This window comes from Trichosurus vulpecula, chromosome 1 (assembly GCF_011100635.1).
Source record: "Trichosurus vulpecula isolate mTriVul1 chromosome 1, mTriVul1.pri, whole genome shotgun sequence".
Taxonomy (NCBI): Eukaryota; Metazoa; Chordata; class Mammalia; order Diprotodontia; family Phalangeridae; genus Trichosurus; species Trichosurus vulpecula.
The window spans coordinates 21,798,572-21,818,892 of NC_050573.1; the positions used below are offsets into that span (position 1 = coordinate 21,798,572).

The following is a 20,321-nucleotide window of genomic DNA, read 5'->3' on the forward strand; positions in this document are numbered from 1 at the left end:
CACTGGCAACGGAGGGAGCAGAAAGGAGAGCCACCTTTCCCAGAGGGCCTCCAGGGAGCTGAGGAGGGACTTGGCAGAGCCCTGAATGCCCACTTAGCCTACTTCAGTCCGGCTGATTCTCCTGCTTCCTCCATCTGCCTATGTGTCATCTTTCTTTAAGGTGCAGCTCTGGGGCCACCTCCTCCAGGGAGCCCTTCCTGACTGAATGCCTGCTTGCCCGGGGCTTCCTCTCTGTAGTCTGGAAGCCCCTTGAGGGCAGGCACTGGTTTCTGTTTTCTGTCTTTGCCTCCCCAGGTCCTAGCCGGTAATGGCACTTAATGTCTGCTGGATTGGCTCTCTGTCTCGGCCTCCTCCTCTCTGTCTCTTTAATATTCCTTCCCTTTCTCTGTTTCTTCTCTGCCCCCACCCCTTTCTGTCCTCTCTCTGCCTTTCTCACTCCCTCCCTCTTTCTCTCCCCTACGGTCAGTGCCCCCCTGCTGGAATGTACAGCGTCTCCTTCGGGGCACAGCCTCCGTTCCCCCAGCCCCGCCTCCCCGCGCACTCGGCTCAGGACCTGCACCCCAAACACTACCCCAAGCCCATCTATTCCTACAGGTGAGTCCCCCCCACCCCGGGGCTCCCTTGCCCCCTCAGCCTCCAGAGAGCCCCCAGGGACGTGGCTTGGTTTGGGCCCCCAGCCCCCTTCCTCTGCCCTCCCCCCACAATAGTCTGGGGGGGTGTTCTCATTGTGGGGGGTGCTCGGCTCAGCCAGGAGTTCCCCCTACAACAGCGGTCCTGGGGACCCTAGGCTGACAGACAAAGGGTTCTAGCCCCCAGTAGGTTGGGCAGCCTTGAAGGTGCCTCGAGGCCAGTGGCCCTGGATTCTGCTGCTCCTCACTACAATCCTGAGGGGGACAAAGTGCAGGGGTCATCATACCCCTTCTACAGGTGGGGAAACTGAGGCCCGGAGAGTGGGAGGGGCAGAGCCCAGGTGCATCTCATATCTTTTGGCATTGGTGGAGGAGGATTGGAAATTACACTGGCTCCAGAGTCCAAAGGCCTGAATTCAAATCCTGATTCTGGTGTTTAACTGCCTGTGTGACCTTGGCCAAACCAGCTTCCCTGGGCCTCAGGTTCTCCTTCTGTAAAAATGCAGGGGTGGGGGGGTGTGGACTTGCTGGCCTCTGAGGTCCCCTCCAGCTTGGTGTCCAGGATCCCAGGAGCTTCTACCCTGAGGAGGAGGGCAGGGGTGGGCCTGCGTTATGGGGCGGGGGGGGACACAGTTCTCCTAGAACTCGGCAGCCTTCGGAGGGCGGGGAGCATGAAGACAGGCCAGTCTAACCCATGACCGAGAAAAAGCTCCCTTCTAGCATTTTCCCCCAGGTGCTTCCCCCCTCCCCCCAGAGCCCCTGGAAAGGGATACAAGGGAAGCTGGGTGAGGGAGAGCATCCTGGAGGAGGGCAGGAGTCAACGTTTATGTGGCGCCTACTGTGTGCTCGGCATTACGCGGTGCCTACTGTGTGCTCGGCATTGTGCTAAGCACTAGTTTACAAATACTATCTCACTGATCTTCACAAAAGCCCTGCGAGGTACCTGCTATTGTTATTCCGATTTTCGAGAATATTGAGGCAGACAGGTAAAATGACTCGCCCAGGGTCACACTGCTAGGCCCACATCACTTTAGACATACTTCATGGTTCGCTTTAGAGTCCCCTGGGGCACCTAGGCAGGATGTGTCAGAGGCAGGATTTGAACTCAGGTCTTCGCAGCTTCGGGGCTGGCTCTTGATGCCCGGACCGCACGGACCCCTCCCCCACGATGTCACTGGCTTGTGCCAGCGGCGTCACACCCTCCCCCAGACCCGCCTCAGTACAGACACCCCCGGCTCCCCAAGACAGGGAGGGAGGGAGGGAAGGATCGATGGACAGATGGACGCCACAGGCCCCGCCTCAGACCGGAACGTCCATCTGAACGTGCCGGGCGTTCTCCTCCTCCAGCTGCCTGATCGCCATGGCCTTGAAAAACAGCAAGACGGGCAGCCTCCCGGTCAGCGAGATCTACAGCTTCATGAAAGAGCACTTCCCCTATTTCAAGGTGAGGAGCGGAGCCCGGACCTCCGCGGTGGTGGTGGGCAGCCAGCCCCTCTGGGGGGCCATGGAGCTGTCCAGCCTGGTTTCAGCCCCCCCACCCCCTCTACGCTGGGGCCCCAAGTCAGGAAGTATTGATGAAGCACCTACTATGTTCCCGGCACTGCGCTAAGTCATGGGGGTACAAAGAAAGGCCCAGCTCCTGCCCTCCAGGGGCTCCCGGTCTAATGGGGGAGAAAACACGCAAAGAACCATATCTAGATGGGAGACGCTGGGGAGAATCTGCTTGGGAAGCCCAGCATTAAGGGGGCCCGAGAACAGCCCCTTGCGGAGGGTGGACTTTGAGCAGGGACCTGCAGGAGGCCAGGAAGTTCAGTGGACGGAGGAGGGGGCGCATCCTAGCGCGGAGGAGGCCCGAGTGCGGATGTGTTGTGTCTAGACTTGTACTATAGAAAGCGGGCTAGACTGGAGGGGGAGACCGAGGCAGGCAGATCCCTGGCGGGCCGCGGCAGTAGTCCAGACACCCCAATTTGGGAAGGACGTGGGCTCTGCAGATGAAGAGCAGAAGGGACAGCTGTGGCAGGGAGGGAGCTCCCCGTCCGGTGGCGAATGGACAGCCGGGGGCTCTGAGCCTTCTCTGTGTTCGCTTCCCGCCAGACAGCCCCCGACGGCTGGAAGAACTCTGTGCGGCACAACCTGTCCTTGAACAAATGCTTTGAGAAGGTGGAGAACAAGAGCAGCGGCTCCTCCCGCAAGGGCTGCCTGTGGGCCCTGAACTTGGCGCGCATCGACAAGATGGAGGAGGAGATGCACAAGTGGAAGAGAAAGGACCTGGCGGCCATCCACCGGAGCATGGCCAACCCGGGTGGGTCTGGGTGGGAGTTCCACCAGGGGGCGGGGGTCCTGGCCGGCCTCTCGGGGCCTCGGGCGGATGGCAAAACCCTCCAGGCCCCACCTCGTGGGCCTGCAAGTGAGGAGCCAATACAAGGATTTTAGAACATTTACCTTTGTTTCCGTTTCACACGAATCTGTTTCTCTCCCAGGTTAATTTCAGAGGGCCCTTGTAGGTAATCGGGTCCAAATCCCTCGTTTTACCAGGGGGGAGATTGAGAAGAAAGGGCCAGGGAGAGAAGGGCCTTGTTCACGGCGACCCGGTCGGCCAAGACTTGAGCCTCGTTGGCCCGGATTCCGGGGTCTTTCCATCCTCGCCCCTGCTCAGATGCCCCTGCTCAGGTGCCCATCCTGGCCCTAGTGGGCCAGGTGCTGAGCTCGATCTCTCTGTCCCTTGCAGAGGAGCTGGACAAGCTGATCAGTGACCGGCCGGAGAGCTGCCGTCGCCTGGGGGAGCCCGGGGAGCCGGATGTCCCCGTGCTGGGCCGAGTGGTGGCTGCCGCAGCGACCGCCCAGGGCCGGCTCGCCGCCTCCCACCTCCCGCCCCAGCCCGTGATGACCCTGTCGCTGCAGGCCATCCCTCTGCAGCACCAGCTGCAGCCTCGCGCGGGCCTAGCCCCCGGTTCCCCGGCGGCGGCCCAGACCCCTCCGCTGCATGCCCTGCCCGATGTGCGCTGCAGCCCCCTCCCCACCCACCACGCGGTGAGCAGAGGCCCCGTGGACTTTCTCAGCGTTGTGGGTGACGTGAGCACTGAGGTGGATGCTCTGGACCCCAGCATCATAGACTTCGCCCTCCAGGGTGAGTGAGGGTGGGTGGGGGTTCTGGAGGAATGAGGGGTGGGGGGCTGGAGAATGGAGCGATGCTCGACCCAGAGAAGGAGGAACTTAAGTGGCCACTTGGTCGTGGGGTCAGAGGATCCTAGAAGGGACCATCCCCCTCGTTCTGCGCTGAGGAAATTGAGGCCCAGAGAGATTAAGTGACTGGCTCGAATTTACACGAGGCTGAGCTGAGATTAAAATCTGGGTCTTCTGACTATAATTCTGGGTCTAGGAACACAGGCTTTCTGCTCCGCGGAGAGCAGAACCACCTTCTGTGGTCATTCGGCCTCCTTTGTGAAGTCAAGCCAAGGTGGCAGAGACTGAGCGTTAACAGGGCGTTAGTCCTGAGGGGCGTGGGATCAGAGAAGGCAGGTGAAGCCGTGTCAGCCCGAGGCCACAAGGGAGAATTCAGGGCAGGATGCACGTCCCCCCGGGGGCTCAGGAGCATCATCTGTGAGCAGGAGAGAAGAGAGAGTGTTGTTTTAAGAGCCGAGGGACCTTAGAACACAGAATGTCAGAACTGGGAGACATCTTAGTGACTGGGGGGGGGGGGAAGCCCACCATAGAAGTCCAGGTTAGTGGCATTGAGTGAGCACGTGTTGTGGGGCCACCTAGCATTGGAGATGTGGTTTATTTATATGGGGAGCAGTTGAGGCATATCTGACATTCTCTCTGCCTCTGAAAATGGGACCAGCCCCAGCCCCCCCCCCACCCCCAGTTCAGCTTTTTGCCCCACAGTTCCCAGGACTTGTTCAGGCTGAGGTCAGGTAGGGGCAGTGCAGGCTACTGGACAGACTGTTGGGTTTGGAGACAGAAAATGTGGGTTTTAATCTTGAGCCTGTGACTTGCTAGTGGTGTGGTCTGGGACAAGTCACTTGTAATGAGGGGCAATGTCTAAGTCCCATGAATGTAGGAGCCCTGCCCTGTTCTATAAGGAGAAGACGGGGGGGTGCTGGTGGGTGGTCAAGTGTCCAGGGGAGAGTGAGGAGGGTCACCCAGCACTACCAAGTTACAGACCCAAACTGCCCCAAATGGATTTGGCCAAGCCCCAGTCAGTTCCCTCCTTTCTAGGCCTGGGCAGAAGAACCTTGCCCTTGTCCGCTACCCACCCCCCTGCCCCGTGGCTCTACAGGGGGCTCAGAGGGCACTTGGGATGATGTGGTTCTGCTTGCCTCTGAAAGGGAACATCTGGGACGACATGAAGGATGAAAGCTTTAGCTTGGACACCCTTGGGGCCTTCAGCAACTCCCCCCTGCAGCTGTCGGACTGTGACCTGGGCGCCTCGGGACTCACCCCTGTCTCCAGCGGCAGTGACCAGTCCTTCTCAGACTTACAGGTCACCAGCCTGTACACCACTTATGCAGCCTCAGGGGACAGTGCATCTTCCTCCTCTGCCCAGTACCTGGGCACCCCAGGCAATAAGCCCATTGCTCTGCTCTGAGTGGGCTGTGTCTCTTTGGCCTTGGTGAGGGAGTGGGGGGGGGGAGTCCGTCCTTGGAGGTGAAATGGGGGGAGCCTCTGGTGCTTAGAAGAAATGCAGGGCAGACCCCGTGAGCTCTGCTCTGCTGGAGTCCCTGACCCCAGGCAGACCCCCACCCACCAATGAGCCTCTCCTGCTGTCTTAATGGCCCTTAGGAAGGTACGGAGCTGTTGTTGAGAGACGAGCCTGCTATGCTTATATACACCCATGGATTCTTTGCATAGAATGTGTATCCTGGACTATTAGGAACCACCATCGTGTGACTGGACAAGCCACTTTGTTTCCACTCTGTGTTGAACTGTTCAGATGGCTCTCTCTGCACAAACAGTGCAGGGTTCCAGGGTTATTCCTGATCCCTGGCCTGACTCCATCCTAGGAAAAGTCCAGTCTGATTGCAGGGCCCTGGGACGTCCAGCATCTCCATCATTCAGGGCTCTGTTGTCAGCCCCAGACTTCCCTTCCTGTGGACACCCTTAATTTATTCTTTGATGAGCCTTTGGTGAAGGAAGTCTCTGATGGATGGAGCCCAAGCCTGGGGGAACAGTTATAGGACAGTGGTGGGATGGAGAGCTGGAGAATTCTGAAATGGATTTCTATTGGGAGTTGGCCTGTTTCTCATCTTCCTTAGAGAAGACAAGACATTCCCTAGATTTTGGTAGACTAGGTCCCCTCGGCTGTGCTAGGCAGTATTACCATTTGTAAATTTATTTATATTTATTGCTACCAATTGAGATCACATTCTGTGAGCTGAGCCCCTGGTTCCTTGAGTGACTGCCCCCTGAATCACCTCTAACACAAATTATGGGTGAATCAAATCCTAAACTTGTGTCTTTGTCCCCTGTAACCTTGGCTTTCTTTTTTGAACTGTACTTTGCATACTGTGAAACATCTCATTTTTTATGAATCAAAAACAAAAACCCAACTATACTGTATTGATTCAGAGCACTTCCTCCCAGATGAATCGAAGGAGGGGTCCTTCTATCCTTTCCATATTTTAAGATGTTCAGTTAAAGGCTCACTGGCACGGAGTCAAGCAGCGGAGAGTTTCTGTTGGATTTTAAGACTCGGACCCAACCATGATGTGTACAACTCTACAAATGGTAAAGAAGTAGGTGGCGATGCATGAGCCACCTGCCATGCTTTGCCCTTGTGTCTTCGATGATGTTCTGGTTCCTCCACCCTGTTTTGTCACATAACCCATTCTGCAGTTTTTATCTAGGGGTCCTGGGTTGGAGGAGATCGGGGCAGTGAGAAATGAAGAGGAATCATCAACCACAAGATAAGTTGAAAGTGAAAGGAAAAAAAGGGGTGAAAGGTTATCCTGTGGCCCATAGTTGGCCAACGAGATGGCGGTTCCTCTCCCTTCTTCCTCTTTCTTGTGGCTAGACCACTTTGGAACTCATCCTGGGTAGGGTTCGTAAGGCAGCCATGTGTCTGCTGGGAGCAATTTGGTCCAAGGCCTGTCTGGAGGGCGTCATCCTTGGGGTCCCTTCTAGCTCTCCAGATGTCCATAGAGTAGACAGAGTACCCCATGTTGCATATGCCACACGAGACTCTTTCCTGTGATGTGGCCCAGATCACCGATGGTATTTTAATTATTGTTAATGATGAATGTTTCTTAGCGCAACACCAAGCTTCTGTAAACATAGCGTAATAGAATCTTTTTCAATAAAATGAGAAAAAAAATGCTGTGTTTGTCATTCAAGAGTGTGAAATAGAAATGGGTATTCATTGGTCAGACATCTATAAACAGCAAAGGGCTGTAACGAAGTGGTTTGTCAACAAGCATTTATTAAGCACCCACTGTGTGCCAGGCCTTGTGCTAAGCACTGAACCAATAAATAGGTATTTACTGACCTCCAGAAGAGGGTGACCTAGACAACCTCAAGTGAAGGGCCTCAAAGTTTGGCCATGTGAAGGTTCATTGAAGGTATTGGGGGTGTTTAGCCTGGAGAAAATTTAAGGGAGGATGTGATCCCTATCTTTAAGTATTCACAAAGTCCTTGTGGAAGAAAAAGTTGGCTGCTTCTGCATGGCCCCAGAGGGGAGATGTAGTAGCCATGGGGTGATGTTGTGGATTTAGGGCTGAAAAGGAAAAATTTCAAAACCAAGTTCTCTAGCATAATAGGATAAATTTATAAATAAAATATAAAATTTACTTTAAAAAATTTACAAATAGAAGGATAATGCCTTGGGATGTGGTAGGCTACTACTACTACAAGCTAGCATCTATATAGCACTTTTAAGGTTTGCAAAGCATTTTATAGTTTCATTAGATGATTAGATCATCACAACTCTGGGAAGTGCTGTTTTTATCCCCAATTTACAGATGAGGAAACTGAGGCAGAGGGGAAGTGACTTGCCCAAGATCACACAGCTAGTATCTGAGGCTGGATTTGAACCCAGGTCTTCCTCCGGGTCCCAGCTGCCTTGATCCTAGAACTTCTGGGACAATTTTGTAGAAAGACAGGGCTAGCCTTAGGAGTCTCCCTTTGAACTTTAAGGATCTTTCCAAAATGTTGTGCTTTTCAAGATGGCAGACAAGTTCCAATTTCCTGAGTGATGCCACTCAGAGTCAGCCAATGTGCTGATTATAGCATTTGTTCCTGGGGGTTTGCCGCCCCCATGGGATTCTCTCTCAGTCTTTTAGGTTGGTTGCTGCTTCCCACACACTTTCAAAGACTCTCTATTGTCCCCCAAAACCAAAGGTTGAGCTGACGGTGACCTGGGGCATCCTCTTGTCCATCTTTGTTTGAAACATGAGGACGCTGAGGCCCAGAGTTCCAGGGGTTTGTCCAAGGTGATAAATAAGAGGGAGGATTAGAACCCTGGTCCTCCAGCTACAACAGCAATTTCCCCCGCAGCTAGAGTTAACATGTCCAGAGTCACCCAGATGGCTAATGATGCCACTGAGACCTCAGCCGCAGGTCTTCTGGCCACAAAGTACTCTTAAAAGTCCAATGGTTTGTAGTCACCCAGGCCCAAATTCCTGGGGAAGAAAACCTCATCTGCCCTACCTAGGAAAGACTAATCATCAAGGTTCACCTGGGAGAGAAATATTCCTGATCTAAACTGGCTCTGTGTCCGTTCCCCTGATGTTAGAGTTGAGTGCTGGACATTGCACCAGGACATCTCAGGTGGCTTTACTTTCTCCTAAAGGTAGGGCATGGGCATGGCATGGAAAAAGACATGGAGGGTGCCAGCCCCTCCTGGTGCTCAAGACAAGGGGAAGGAGCTCGTGGAGATGATGGTGCGTAAGAAGCAGATGCTTGAGGAGCCAGGCAGGCACCAAAAGGAGAAGAGGCAAGCCTGAGGCTGGGGAAACCCCTAAATGCACAGGGGTCTCCCAGAAGAGGAAGCAGCAGCCGTATTAAGATGTTGAGATCTCTCTCATTTTGCCCACAGCTTCTTTGGGGAGAATTTCAACGAGCCCTTCTAGACAAGCGGCCCCTTCTAAAGCAACCGTCAAGTGACTTATTTCTGCTGAAATACAAGCCCCTGCCTGAAAGATAAAGGCAAAAATAACTCAGATCCAGGCAGTAAAAAGAAGCCAGTCTCCGTTGGAGTGTGGAGTCCGACTCATACAAGATTTTTGTCTTTTTCATCTGCAATCTGGCATTCTCAGTTTGACAAAAATGTCTTAGTCTTGCCAGTGGACGTCACTCACGGGTTCCATGGATTACCAGTGATCTAACATCTTATTATCCAGCCAGTTGGGCAGGAGAGGAGGCAGCAGCTTGGCCCTGCCCAGCCAGGGAGGCAGCAGCCCTGCGACCTTGGACAAGGTCAGCCTCCTCGGGCTGTCTTCCCCTAACACTGAGATAGCCTCCTCACCCTGACTTCTCTACTTACCCAGGAATAGGTGGTGTCTTCCCTGGTAGAGTAGGACAGCCTCCCTTTCTCCTCACCCCAAGCACCTGGCACACATGCTGGGTGATTTTTCTTCAGAGGCCCAGGATGCTGCCTTGTCCAGGAAGCTTTTTATCCACTTCCCGGTGGGAAGCATATTTGCTCCCTCTGAATCCTCACATGGCTCATACCTCTCACCTTCACTCCTTTTCTACTGATGCCCATCCATGTTCATCTTCCTTACCTGACTGTAAGCCCCCTGAGGCCAGGCCCATCACAGCACCACGCATAGAACAGGTACTTAAAAAAGGCTTGGGGAATGAATGAATGAATGGAGTCCACAGCAGGTGTGTATGGTGGGGTGTGAGGGACTAAAGGGGAGAGATGTAGATGTATCGGGAACAATACAGACACCTGTCTTTCATCCAGCCCAGAATGAGGAGCTTAAGTCCAAAGACACACATCTGGAAAACATGGTCAATTTATTGGAAGCCTCCCTGACAGCTCTTTCTAGTCTAGACCACCCCTCAAAGGATTGGCGCAACCTTCTGCCTGAGGCCCAGTGTGCACACGTGCACATTCAAAGCCCCCCCCATCCATACCATCCTCAGAGTTACTTGGGAACCTTCTTCCCCATTCATCCATCGGGCCTTTCACAGGCTGACAGCTACACGTTAAGAGCCTCAGTCTTTGCTTCTGGCCAGTACTTAGGATAAATCAGATTGAGTCATTTTGTGACCCTGGCATGAGGGTCTCTGACAAATGCTGCCCAGTGAGATGCATGGTGGCAGCAAGTCCTTAACCCACTGCTGGGTCCCCTGGGCCACCTGTCGAGAGAAGCTGAGCTCTGGAAAGCCCATAGCCCAGGCTCCTCCTCCAGGGGCACCTAGCTGTCTGCCCCTTGTCAAATAGGAACAGTTACAGGGCCACTGTTCCACTAAACCACCTGGGCTTTAGGTATTACTGTTCTGTGTCAGATGGGCAGCGTGTGGCAGGCACATGGCCCACCAGCAACAAGGCACTGATGGGGGAGAGAAGGCAGCTTAGCAGCAGGTTCCTCTGTGGATGAGAGTTGGCGGGAGGGTCACAGTAGTGATGCAAACTAATTATGGCAGACATCAGGTAAAGAGTGCGTTTCCCCTCCTTCCTTACACTCCAGTCCAGCAGACAAGCTGGCACCTGTGGGGGGCAGCAGGCAGAATGGCTTGGGGCCAAGCCACCCAGAGAGGAAGCAAAAAGTGTCTGTGCTTCTTAGAGAGGTTGGTGACCAGCCCCAGGGGGAAGTCCCTGGCAGCCTTTCCCCCTCCCCACAAAGGGGATCTTGGAGGACATATGCCAGAGCTAGGATTATACTTCATTTCGCCTAAAAAATCACCACTCTATGACTATTTCCCATTAATGTCCCTAGTGATTTGACATTCACTGTTCTGAAAAAAATTGCTTTTCCTCTTCATTTACAAAAATGAAAAAAAAGTCACCCTGATCCCCTTGTGGGCAGGCAGCCAGTCAGCCAGGTTAGACCTGGCAAAAATTGGCTTTCCCTCCAGCCCCCTTTGGATCTGGGTCCCCAAGTCCATCCCCTTTCCTCAGCCAAGGAGGATCCTTAATTAGGAGCTGGACTCATAATAAAAAAAAGAGTCTGTGGGCAGGTATCAGATGTCCCTGTAAGGCCTGGTGCCCACAGCGCCATGTAGCAAAGGCTCCTTGAGCCAAAACAAATACGACTGCCCAGCGTGCAAGAGGGTGGACGTCTCTGCATAAAACTGCCATATGGATGTCCTTTATTTCAAGGCTGAAGGAACTGCCTTCTCTTCCAGCCCCGCAGAAACATCCAGGGGAGAAACCCTCGTGGGGGACTCCGAGTGGCAGCCAGCAGCCTCAGCTGGACACCTCCAGGCCACTGGGGCATCCTCTCCCGGACGGGACTGTGTCCGGCCCCACACGTCCCCTGGTCAGGTGGAGGCTGGGCTCTCCATAGTGGCCAGGAGATGGGCGATCTGGGTCCTGTCTGCCGGGCTGATGTGCTGTGTCATATGGATCACGCAGTCCACGGCCACTTCAGGGTTCTCCTGAACCAGGCTGAAGAAAACAAGAGAAGGATTGGGAATGTGGTGCTGACCACCCTGGGCTCAGAGACACCAGCTGCCCCCAATTGGGCCACATCTATATGGCTGTCCGAGCTGGAAGGAGCTGGGGATGGGCAGAGCTGGAGCAAGGGGGTAGGGAGCTGTCTTAGCTTCAGTGAGGTGAGTCACAGATTAGGGGTTGGGCAGACCACTGATACACTGGGCTAGCTGGACCAGCCTAAGTGGTTACCATGGCAACTGGGCTGTTTAAGGAGGGATAGGATGGGAGGCAGTAAGGCAGATTTGGGCTCAGGAACTGACTGACTCAAGGTGGTGAGCTCCCCACCACTGGGGGGTGTTCAAACAGGAACTGGGTAATGTCTTGTTGGGCTATTATACAGAGGATTCACACACTGGACCGCGGAGGTTTGAACGAGATGCCTGGAAGGTCTTTTCCGACCCTCAATGCCCTTGATCTATGCTGTGATGTGCTCAGGACTCAGTGGAATCCAGAAAGGTGGACATGCCCACACAACAGGAGCTGTGGGCTTAGGCCCTGGGTCACCTATACTTTAGCCCTAGGGATGTGGGGTGGAAGAGGAGGAGGGGGGAGGGGAGAAGGAAAGGGGTAGGAGGAGGGGGAGGAAGAGGAGGAAGAAGAGGGGAGGAAGAGGAGGAAGAGGAGAGGAAGAAGAAAAGGAAGAGGAAGAGAGAAAGAGGAAGAGAGGAAGAGGAGGAAGAAGAAGAGGGGAGGAAGAAGAGGAGGAAGAGAGGAGGAAGTGGAAGAGAAGAGGAGAGGAAGAAGAGGAAGCCCATTCCTTTCCTCTGCTGGGACCCTGTCCCGATGCCCTGGCTCACCCTCGGATGGTCTTGAGGACAAAGTCCCGTTTTAGACACTTGATATTCTCCCAAATGGCAGAGTGTAGACCATCTTCCTGCCGAAGGTGTTTCTCTAGCCACTCCACGACCACCTGGTTGTTGTCCCAGAGATATCCCTAGGGAGAGAGGGAAGGTGAGTTAGCCAGGGGAGGGGGTGGAGCAAAGGTCGGCACGGGCAGAGGCTGGGGCTCCGAACCTCAGAAAACTCCCAGTGTGATGATGCCAAATGAACTGACTGAGACAAATCAGCCTTGGCTCCCAGACCCTCTTGGAGCAAAGAGGCCCCTTGGTGATTTATCCAGGAGGATAATGACACTGATGACCGCCTCCTCACAGCTGGAGGCAGGACCAGGCTTATCCACTCAGCCAAAGTATGAAAAGTAGGGAGCACTTCTTGGGTGACAAGCACCCCGCTGGCCATCGAGGAACAAAGTTTACATGAGAAACCCTCCCTAGAGGTATGAGAAGACCCCTTCCCCCTCCCTTGGCAGAGGTGGGACCCTCAGCATACACATCTGCCCACTATTTCAGAGTTAATCAGTTCTCCAACTGGGACTAATAAACAGAGAGAAGAGAATTAGTAAGAAGACAGGTCCCCATCTCTCTGGAGGACAGGACTGGTGGTGCAGTTCACTCTAAAACAGCAATCTGGGTTAGGCCCACTGTCCCCTGGAGAGGCCCACACCCCCACCAACTCTGTTCAGAGTAGCTGGGGTGTCTCCCTTCTTGCAAAGAGAGCTCTAAAGAATGCAAGCTGGAGTGTGCCAGCCCGAGACCAGGGAGCTAAAACAGAAAGAACCTTCACAGCGCCCTCCGTCTCCATGAACCAGCGGCGCAGCATTGACTGGATGTGCACATGGCTGAGCTCGCCGTTGGCCTGCAGGATCTCGTTCTTGACGATGTCCTCCAGGAGGAGGCGGCGAAGGCGCCAGTAGAGGAATGTGCGTGCGTTCTTCCACTCCAGAATGTCCTGAAAAAGAAGCCAGAGCCCTGAGTGAAGGGGCAGCAGTCCTCTGGGAGAAGGTGAGGAAGAGCCCTGGGATGGGAGGCAAGGGACCGGGTTCCAAGGCCCCTCCTAGCTCTGACATTCAAGGTTCTAAAGCCCCTCCTAGCTCTGACATTCAAGGTTCTAAAGCCCCTCCCAGCTCTGACATTCTAGGTTCCAAGTCCCTCCCAGTTCTGACATTCTAGGTCCCAAGTCCCTCCCAGCTCTGACATTCCAGGTTCCAAGTCCCTTCCAGTTTTGACATTCTAAGTTCTAAAGCTCCTCCCAGCTCTGACATTGGATAACTATATAAGAACCAATTTTATACTCAATGAAAAATGGCTTCTGTTGATGTAGTTTCCATATTCAAAATGTAATCAAACAAGAAAAGCAAGATATTATAGGGAAAAAAACTGGGTCAAAGCAGCTAAGGGGCTATTTTGGTACTGCACGCAGAGGCCGCACCAGGATGGTGTCATCTCCATGTCCGCCAAGGTGGAGGGATTGGGCCCAGGCAGCGGACATGCCCAACAGGGAAGGCTGATAGACTGACTCCACGGCCCCTCCCTTCTCTGCGAGCCATTCCCATCAGTCATGGACGGCCATGCCTGCAGCCAGGGGATGGAACCGCCATATCCCTTCCTCCTGGGAGTAGGGGACGCTGGGAAACTCTCTTAACTGTAATGACGCCCTTCTCCTGCATCCTCCCTGGCGTGTCATGGAGGTCAGCAAACTGCACTGCCACCTGGTGGTAGAGTGGCAACAGGTGCTCTTCCCGGGCTCGCAGCTTGCTCTCCAGTTCCTTTCGATCCTTCTCTGACAGGTTTTCCACCCCTGTGATCCCAAGGAGACAGAGAGGCATTGAGGCCGGCTCTGCAGCCCATGAAGGGAAGGAGGGACAGAAAGAGGGAAGAAAGAGGGAGAGAAGGAAGGAGGGAAGAAAGAGGGAGGGAAGGAAGGAGGGAAGAAAGAGGGAGAGAGGGAAGGAGGAAAGAGGAGAAAGAGGGAGGGAAGGAAGGAGGGAAGAAGGGAAAGAAAGAGGGAAGGGGAGAAGCAATGAGGGAGGGAGAGAGAAAAGAGGAGAAAGAGGGAGTGAAGGACAGAGGGAAGAAAAGAAAGAAAAAGGAAGAAAGGAAAGAAAGAGGGGAAAAAAGGAATGAGGGAGGAAGGGAGAGAAGGAAAGGGGAAAAGAGGGAGAGAAGGAAGAAGAAAAAGAGGGAAAGATAGAAAAAAGGAGGGAGGGAGGAAAGGGGAAAAAGAGGGAAGGAGGGAGGGAGGCAGGGAGGGAGAGAAGGACACCCTTCTCCCTCCTCTTACCTAGCTGTTCCACCAGCTTCATGTAAATACTGTCAATCCTCCTCATTGTTTTTATCAAGTCTTTCTTCCGGAACTTGATCTCCACAGTTCCTTCGGGTTCCAAAACCCCACCTCTGAGAAAACAAGGAGCCAGGGCTTGGGTTCCTATAAGCAGATGTCCCGCCTACTACCTGGTGCCTCGTGGGGGGACAGTGGGGGTCAGCAGAAAGAGTTCAAGCCTGGGAGGAAGCAGACCTGGGGCCTGTCTACACTTGTGGCCACACTGGCCATCCTCCCACTCCCTTCTCAATTTTTGGCATTCAGGCTTCCAACCTCATCAGTGGGCTGAAACTGCTCTCTTGAGCTTTCCAGGGTCCCTTAATTGTCAAATCAGAAGGATTTTTCTCCCTCCACATCCTTCTCAGACTCTCTGCTGCACAGAATGCTGCTGACTGCCCTCTCCTCCTACATCCTCTTCAGTCAATACCAATGTGCCTTTATTAAGTGACTAGCAGCTCTGTCTGCATTGAGCACTAAGGGACATTGTCAACAATATAAACATATATAGTCCAGACGAAAATGATGAACAAGGTAGTTTGGGGAGGGAGGGCCCCTAGCAGGTGGGAGGATCAGGAAAGATTTCCTGCAGGAACCTGAGGGAAGGAGGAAGGAAGGGAAGGAAGGAAGGAAGGAAGGAAAGGAGGGAGGGAGAGAGAGAGGAAGGAAGGAAGAAAGGAAGGGAGGGAGGGAGGAAGGAAGAAAACCAAGGACTCCAGGGAATGGTGAAGGGAAGTACACTCCAGGCATGGGAAACAGCTAAGGCAAAGACACAGAGGTGGGAAATGGAGAGTCACAGATGAAGAACAGCATGTAAATCACTATGGCCAGCTTGCAGGGGGTGTGGAGGGGAGGGATGGAAAGGTTAGGAGAGACTGAAATGTCAGAGGGATTTAAAATAGGGAGCCACTGGAGTTCGCTGAGTTGGGGGAAGGTGCCATGGTTGGACTGTGTTTTTGTAGCCAGATGGAGGATGGACTACATTGAGAAAGTTCTTCCTACGTGGCTGTCTTGGGTCTTGACTGTCTCAGTTTCTCAGTCTCATGGCTTCATCCATATCATGCCCTCTCAATGGGAGGGTCCCCAAGGATCTGTCCTGGGGCCTCTATACTTGGTGACCTCAGCAGCTCCCATGGCTCTGTCACCTCCATACACTCTGGTGTCTCCTCTCCTGACTCCAATCATCTACTGGATACTCCAATTTCATGTCTCAGACTCATCATGTCCAAAACAGGACTCCTATTTTCCCTTTAGCTCACTGTTCTAACAAGTGTCTCTATCAGGAGCACCTCTACCCTGCTCAGTTCCTGGGTTCATAATCTCAGTGTTTTCCCCTGCTCCTTCCTCTTCCTCCTCCACTATGTCCAATCAGCAGCCAAATCTCACCTTAACATTTCTGGCATACCTCCTCACCACGTATGTGGCTGCCATCTTTGTTCTGGTTCTCTTCACTTGTCTGAATTCCTCTCCAATGACCTACTAACTGGCCACCCTGCCTCAAGTCTCTGTTCCAACCTGCACTCCACACAACTGCCAAAGTGATGCTTCTTAAGTCTAATGCTAGCCCACAGCACTCTCCTAACTCAGTGAACTCCTGTGGCTCCCTCTTATCTCTGGAGCAAAACAGGTTATTGAAGTCCTTTCCAACCTACCTTTCCAACCTTTTCTGTATTACTACTCTTAGTATTATACTTTATGGTCTAGTCTAGCTTTCTTTCTTGGATATCTTATTTCCCACCACCACACCTTTGCACTGGCCATCCTGCAGGACCGGGATACTCTCCTTCCTCTGTCTCTTGGAATCTCTGGCTTCGTTCAAGACTCAGATCAAGCAGCACCTTCTGCATGAGGCATGTGCTGATCTCTCCAACATCTGGGGCCTTCCCTTCCTAAACTGCCTTGTATCTCTTATACATGGACATGTTATCTCATCCCTCCTCCACTCTAACATAAGTTCTCTAAGGTTCTCTTTCATCTTGGTCCTTGCCTCTCCAGCACCCAGCGCAGTGTCTGGCCCACCAGAGATAGTCAATAAATGCTTAGTGATTAAATAGCCTGGCTCTGCCACTCATGAACTGTATGATCTGGACTTCACAGCTATCTCATGTGTCATAAAGAGTGTTGGGTTAGATGTTCTCTAAGGACCCAAGGAATGAAAAAGCAGCTTCCTATGAACGACCCAAGCATTGTTTTCCCCCGATAAAATGTCAAGGAGAGGGACCACTGCCAGAGTAATTCCTTGTGAACAGTAGGTGCTTAATAAGTGCTTATGGAGACTCAATGGACCAGAATGTAAGTAATGTGGTGGTGTGAGCTCCCACAGCCATTTTATGCCATTTGTCCCTATCTGCCAAGGAGAAAGCATTGGAATCATAAAACGCCAGAGCTGGAAGGGACCTTAGAACGCAGACTGCTGAGGGTGGAAGACAGTCTGAGTCCAATCCCTTCACTTTACAGATAAGGAAACTGAGAGCCTCAAATTTTTTTAAAAAACAACATTAAGCACCCAATGCATAGAGGGGGTTATAGGAGATGCTAGAAAACCTGGTTTCCATAAGACATGGTTTTGGTCTTCAAGAAGTTTAATGTTGAGTAGAGAGAAGCCACCACACATGGGTATCAGAGCCAGGTTTCCTGATTCCTAGTCTAGGGTTCTTGATGCTGTAATGTCTTGTCGGTGATGGAACCAACCAGCCCGAATTGCCAGAAGATGTCGATTCCCACTCATGATAACAATTAAAGCTTGGTGCTATTTGACTCAGAACTGAGGGGGGCACGAGGAAAAGCCCAGGACGGCCCCTGAGGACACACTCACCTGCTCTCCTTGTCTGCGTACATCTCCATGCACAGAGGGTTGATAGTTGGGTCAATGACCACCCAGGAGCCCCCACGGAGTTCAGCATATGGGGGGATGTAGATAAGGACAGGCTGCTTGTACTGCCTGAGGCCATCCACTATGTAGGCCCCAAACTTCAACACCTGGTCATACATGTCTGGAGACCAAAGGGCCCCCCACCCCCAGCCCGGCCGCTTTGTTATCAAGAGCAGGGTGGCCTCGGAGCCTGGAGAGGGGCCTCCTACAGGAAGGGCTCTCCGACCCCGAAACCCCAAAGCCCCACCCCCACCCCACCCCCCATAGACATAATTAACTAACAGTTCTCTCCTCTCACCATCCTTGCCCTACTTTGCCTGCAGCAGAATAATACTACCCTAACACTCAAAGGGACAGAGGATTCCAGGCTCTGAAGTCCAGCTCCAACCACTAATTAACTGTGTGACCCTGGGGGAGTTACTCCACCTGGGAATCTGCTTCCTCAGCTGTTAAACGGGGAGAAGGGCCTACCCCTCCTAAATCTCCCTCTCTTCTTATGTCAGTGAAGCATTTTATAAACAACAGAGTCTTGTGACACATAGACAAGGCTTTTTCCATGATTATTCCCAGCTGCTTTGGAGGACCCCGCAAAGACCTTCTCCACTCTTCGCCATATTGGGCAGAGCCCGAGTCAGTCACCGAGGACAGGGGAGGCCCCCGAGACTGCAAATTCTAAGAACACGAGTTAGGAGACGGGAGTCATCTCTCTGACCCTGGCCTCACATGCTGCAGCTCACTGGTGGCAAGTGTCCTCAGGGTCCTCTCTGGCGCGGTGAAGGCCATCTCGGCCTCGCCCGCCTCATGGAGGACCAAATGACAGAACAGATGTAGGAATACCTTGGGAGATTATTCCCGGGCCAATGGCATCATCGGCATCATCATCATCATCATCATCATCCCTTCTTAAAGTTTCCAGAATGAAAACATTTGAGTTAAATTTGAAGGTAAACTCTTTGGAGGCAGGGATTGTACTTGTATCCCCTGGCACACAGTAGGTGCTTAATAAACACTTGTTGATTGATAGAGTAGGACCCAAACCCACCTGTAATAATACCAGTTCCTATTCACCTAACGCTTTGTAGTTATAAAGCACATACATTCTCTCATTTGATTCTCATGAAAATCATGGGAGGTAGATCAAACAGGCATGAGTATTCCCATTTTACAGATGCTTACAAAAAAAAAGTTAGTTACCTAAAGTCCCATAGCTAATAAGGACTTAGCCTGGACTCAAACGCAGGCCTTTTGACCTCAGACTTTATCGATCACGCCACGATGCCGTTCGCACCTTTGTCTAGACCTGTTCATTTTACTTCCCTCCTTACCCTTCATGCCCCCGGAGAATCCTCTCCAGTTGGCAAAGATCATTAGGGGTAATTTCTCCCGGTTGAAATCCTTGATGGCCTGGGCAGTTTTAAAGGCGGAGTCTGGAAACCACACCTGTCCTGCCTGCTGGATGATCTGAAAAACATGGAAAGGGGGCTAGGACTACTGGGGGGAAAAAAAGAAACATCACGGGGTGGAGGTTACCTAGGCTCTAGAGGCTTTGGGAATGGCTCAGACTAAGAATATTAGAACCTCCCTGCCCAGCAATTAAAAACAACCCACATTTCTATCTGTGATGGCGAGGGCTCAAGGTCAAGGTTGGCACCATTCCCTACATTAGCCTCCTGGTTGGGGTCTCCTTGCCTGCAGTGTTTCCCATCTCTAAGCCATCATCCATAGAACTGCTCAAGTGGTCTTCATTAAGCACAGACATGACTCCACCCCTCCCCCCACTCAAGCTTCAGTGGCTCCCTATTCCTTGAGGATCAAATATAAATGCCCCCCCTTGGCTTTTAAAGCCCTTCCCAATCTGGCTCCACCTTTGTCACACGTAACTCCCCTTCATGCACACTGTGGACAAGCCAAACTGCCCTTCATGTTACTCCTCACATGGCTATGACTGTAACGTTCTCCCTCCTCATCTCTGCCTCTTAGAATCTGGTTTCTTCTACACTTGGCTCAAAAAGCATCTTCTACTTTGAGACTTTTCCAGGGCCCTCCCTCTCTCATTACCTTGTATTTATTTTGTATGTTCTTATACACATACATGTTGCCTCTCCTGACAGAAGGTAATCTCTCTGAGGACAAGGACTGGTTAGTTTTCGCCCAGTGCTTGGCATATAGTAGGTGCTTAATAAATGCTTCTTGCTCTGACATTTAGTGCTTGTATTTGTATAGCTCCTTCCTTTTCTTCTAATCCTCTTGCAACTCTGTGAAGTTGGTATTATTATCAAGAGTTATTTGTCCTAAATCACTAGGCTAATAAATGGTGAGGGCTAGCCAGGGACTAGAAACCCCAGGGTCCTGACTGCTAGTCTAGCATGCTTTCCAAAACACCATGCTGCTCCCAGAAATAGCAAGTGGAGAGTTTTGATGAGGAGTCATTTCCTTATTAGCTGGTAGGGACCAGCACTGTAGGAATGGAGAGATGCCATCAGCATCACCAACACCATCATTACCATTACCATTGTCATCACCACCACCATCACCATCATCAACATTATTTTCAACATCACTATCATCACCAACATCATCATCACCACCACCAACACGTCACCATCATCGCCACTATCATTACTAATACCAGAACCACCAACATCATTATCACCATCACCCTCGCTAACACCACCGCTACCATCACCATCAATACCATCACCACCATCATCATCACCACCATTACCACCACCACATCATCATCATCACCAACACCATCATCATCACCACCACCAACACCATCACCATCATCACCACTATCATTACTGATACCAGAACCGCCAAGATCATTATCACCAACACCATCACCCTCACTAACACCACTGCTACCATCACCATCAATACCATCACTACCATCATCATCACCACCACCATCATCACCACTATCATCACTGATACCAGAACCACCAACACCATCATCACCACCACCACCACCCCCACCGTCACCATCACTAACACCACCACTACCATCACCATCAATACCATCATCACCACCACCGTTACCACCACCACCATCATCACC

General features: G+C 52.3%; 2 protein-coding genes across 3 annotated transcripts in view; one reads left to right on the forward strand and one right to left on the reverse strand.

The window, feature by feature from the left end:
- Positions 1-6,923, forward strand: part of FOXN4 (forkhead box N4) — a 28,196-nt gene extending 21,273 nt beyond the window's left edge. Inside the window, exons 5-9 of one of the 2 annotated variants that reach the window (XM_036744201.1) lie at positions 467-594; positions 1,977-2,073; positions 2,724-2,931; positions 3,358-3,756; positions 4,958-6,923. In XM_036744201.1, coding sequence (XP_036600096.1) covers positions 467-594; positions 1,977-2,073; positions 2,724-2,931; positions 3,358-3,756; positions 4,958-5,217 — 1,092 coding nt within the window. In that variant the 3' untranslated portion in view covers positions 5,218-6,923. The remainder of the gene's footprint in view (positions 1-466; positions 595-1,976; positions 2,074-2,723; positions 2,932-3,357; positions 3,757-4,957) is intronic. The other variant, XM_036744198.1, reaches the window with a different exon arrangement.
- Positions 6,924-9,568: 2,645 nt separating this feature from the next.
- Positions 9,569-20,321, reverse strand: part of ACACB (acetyl-CoA carboxylase beta) — a 124,466-nt gene continuing 113,713 nt past the window's right edge. The window contains exons 47-53 of the mRNA XM_036768128.1: positions 18,586-18,721; positions 17,204-17,381; positions 14,353-14,465; positions 13,715-13,869; positions 12,850-13,020; positions 12,030-12,166; positions 9,569-11,184 (exon numbers count right to left, since the gene is read on the reverse strand). Of these exons, the coding sequence (XP_036624023.1) occupies positions 11,058-11,184; positions 12,030-12,166; positions 12,850-13,020; positions 13,715-13,869; positions 14,353-14,465; positions 17,204-17,381; positions 18,586-18,721 (1,017 nt within the window). The 3' untranslated portion in view covers positions 9,569-11,057. The remainder of the gene's footprint in view (positions 11,185-12,029; positions 12,167-12,849; positions 13,021-13,714; positions 13,870-14,352; positions 14,466-17,203; positions 17,382-18,585; positions 18,722-20,321) is intronic.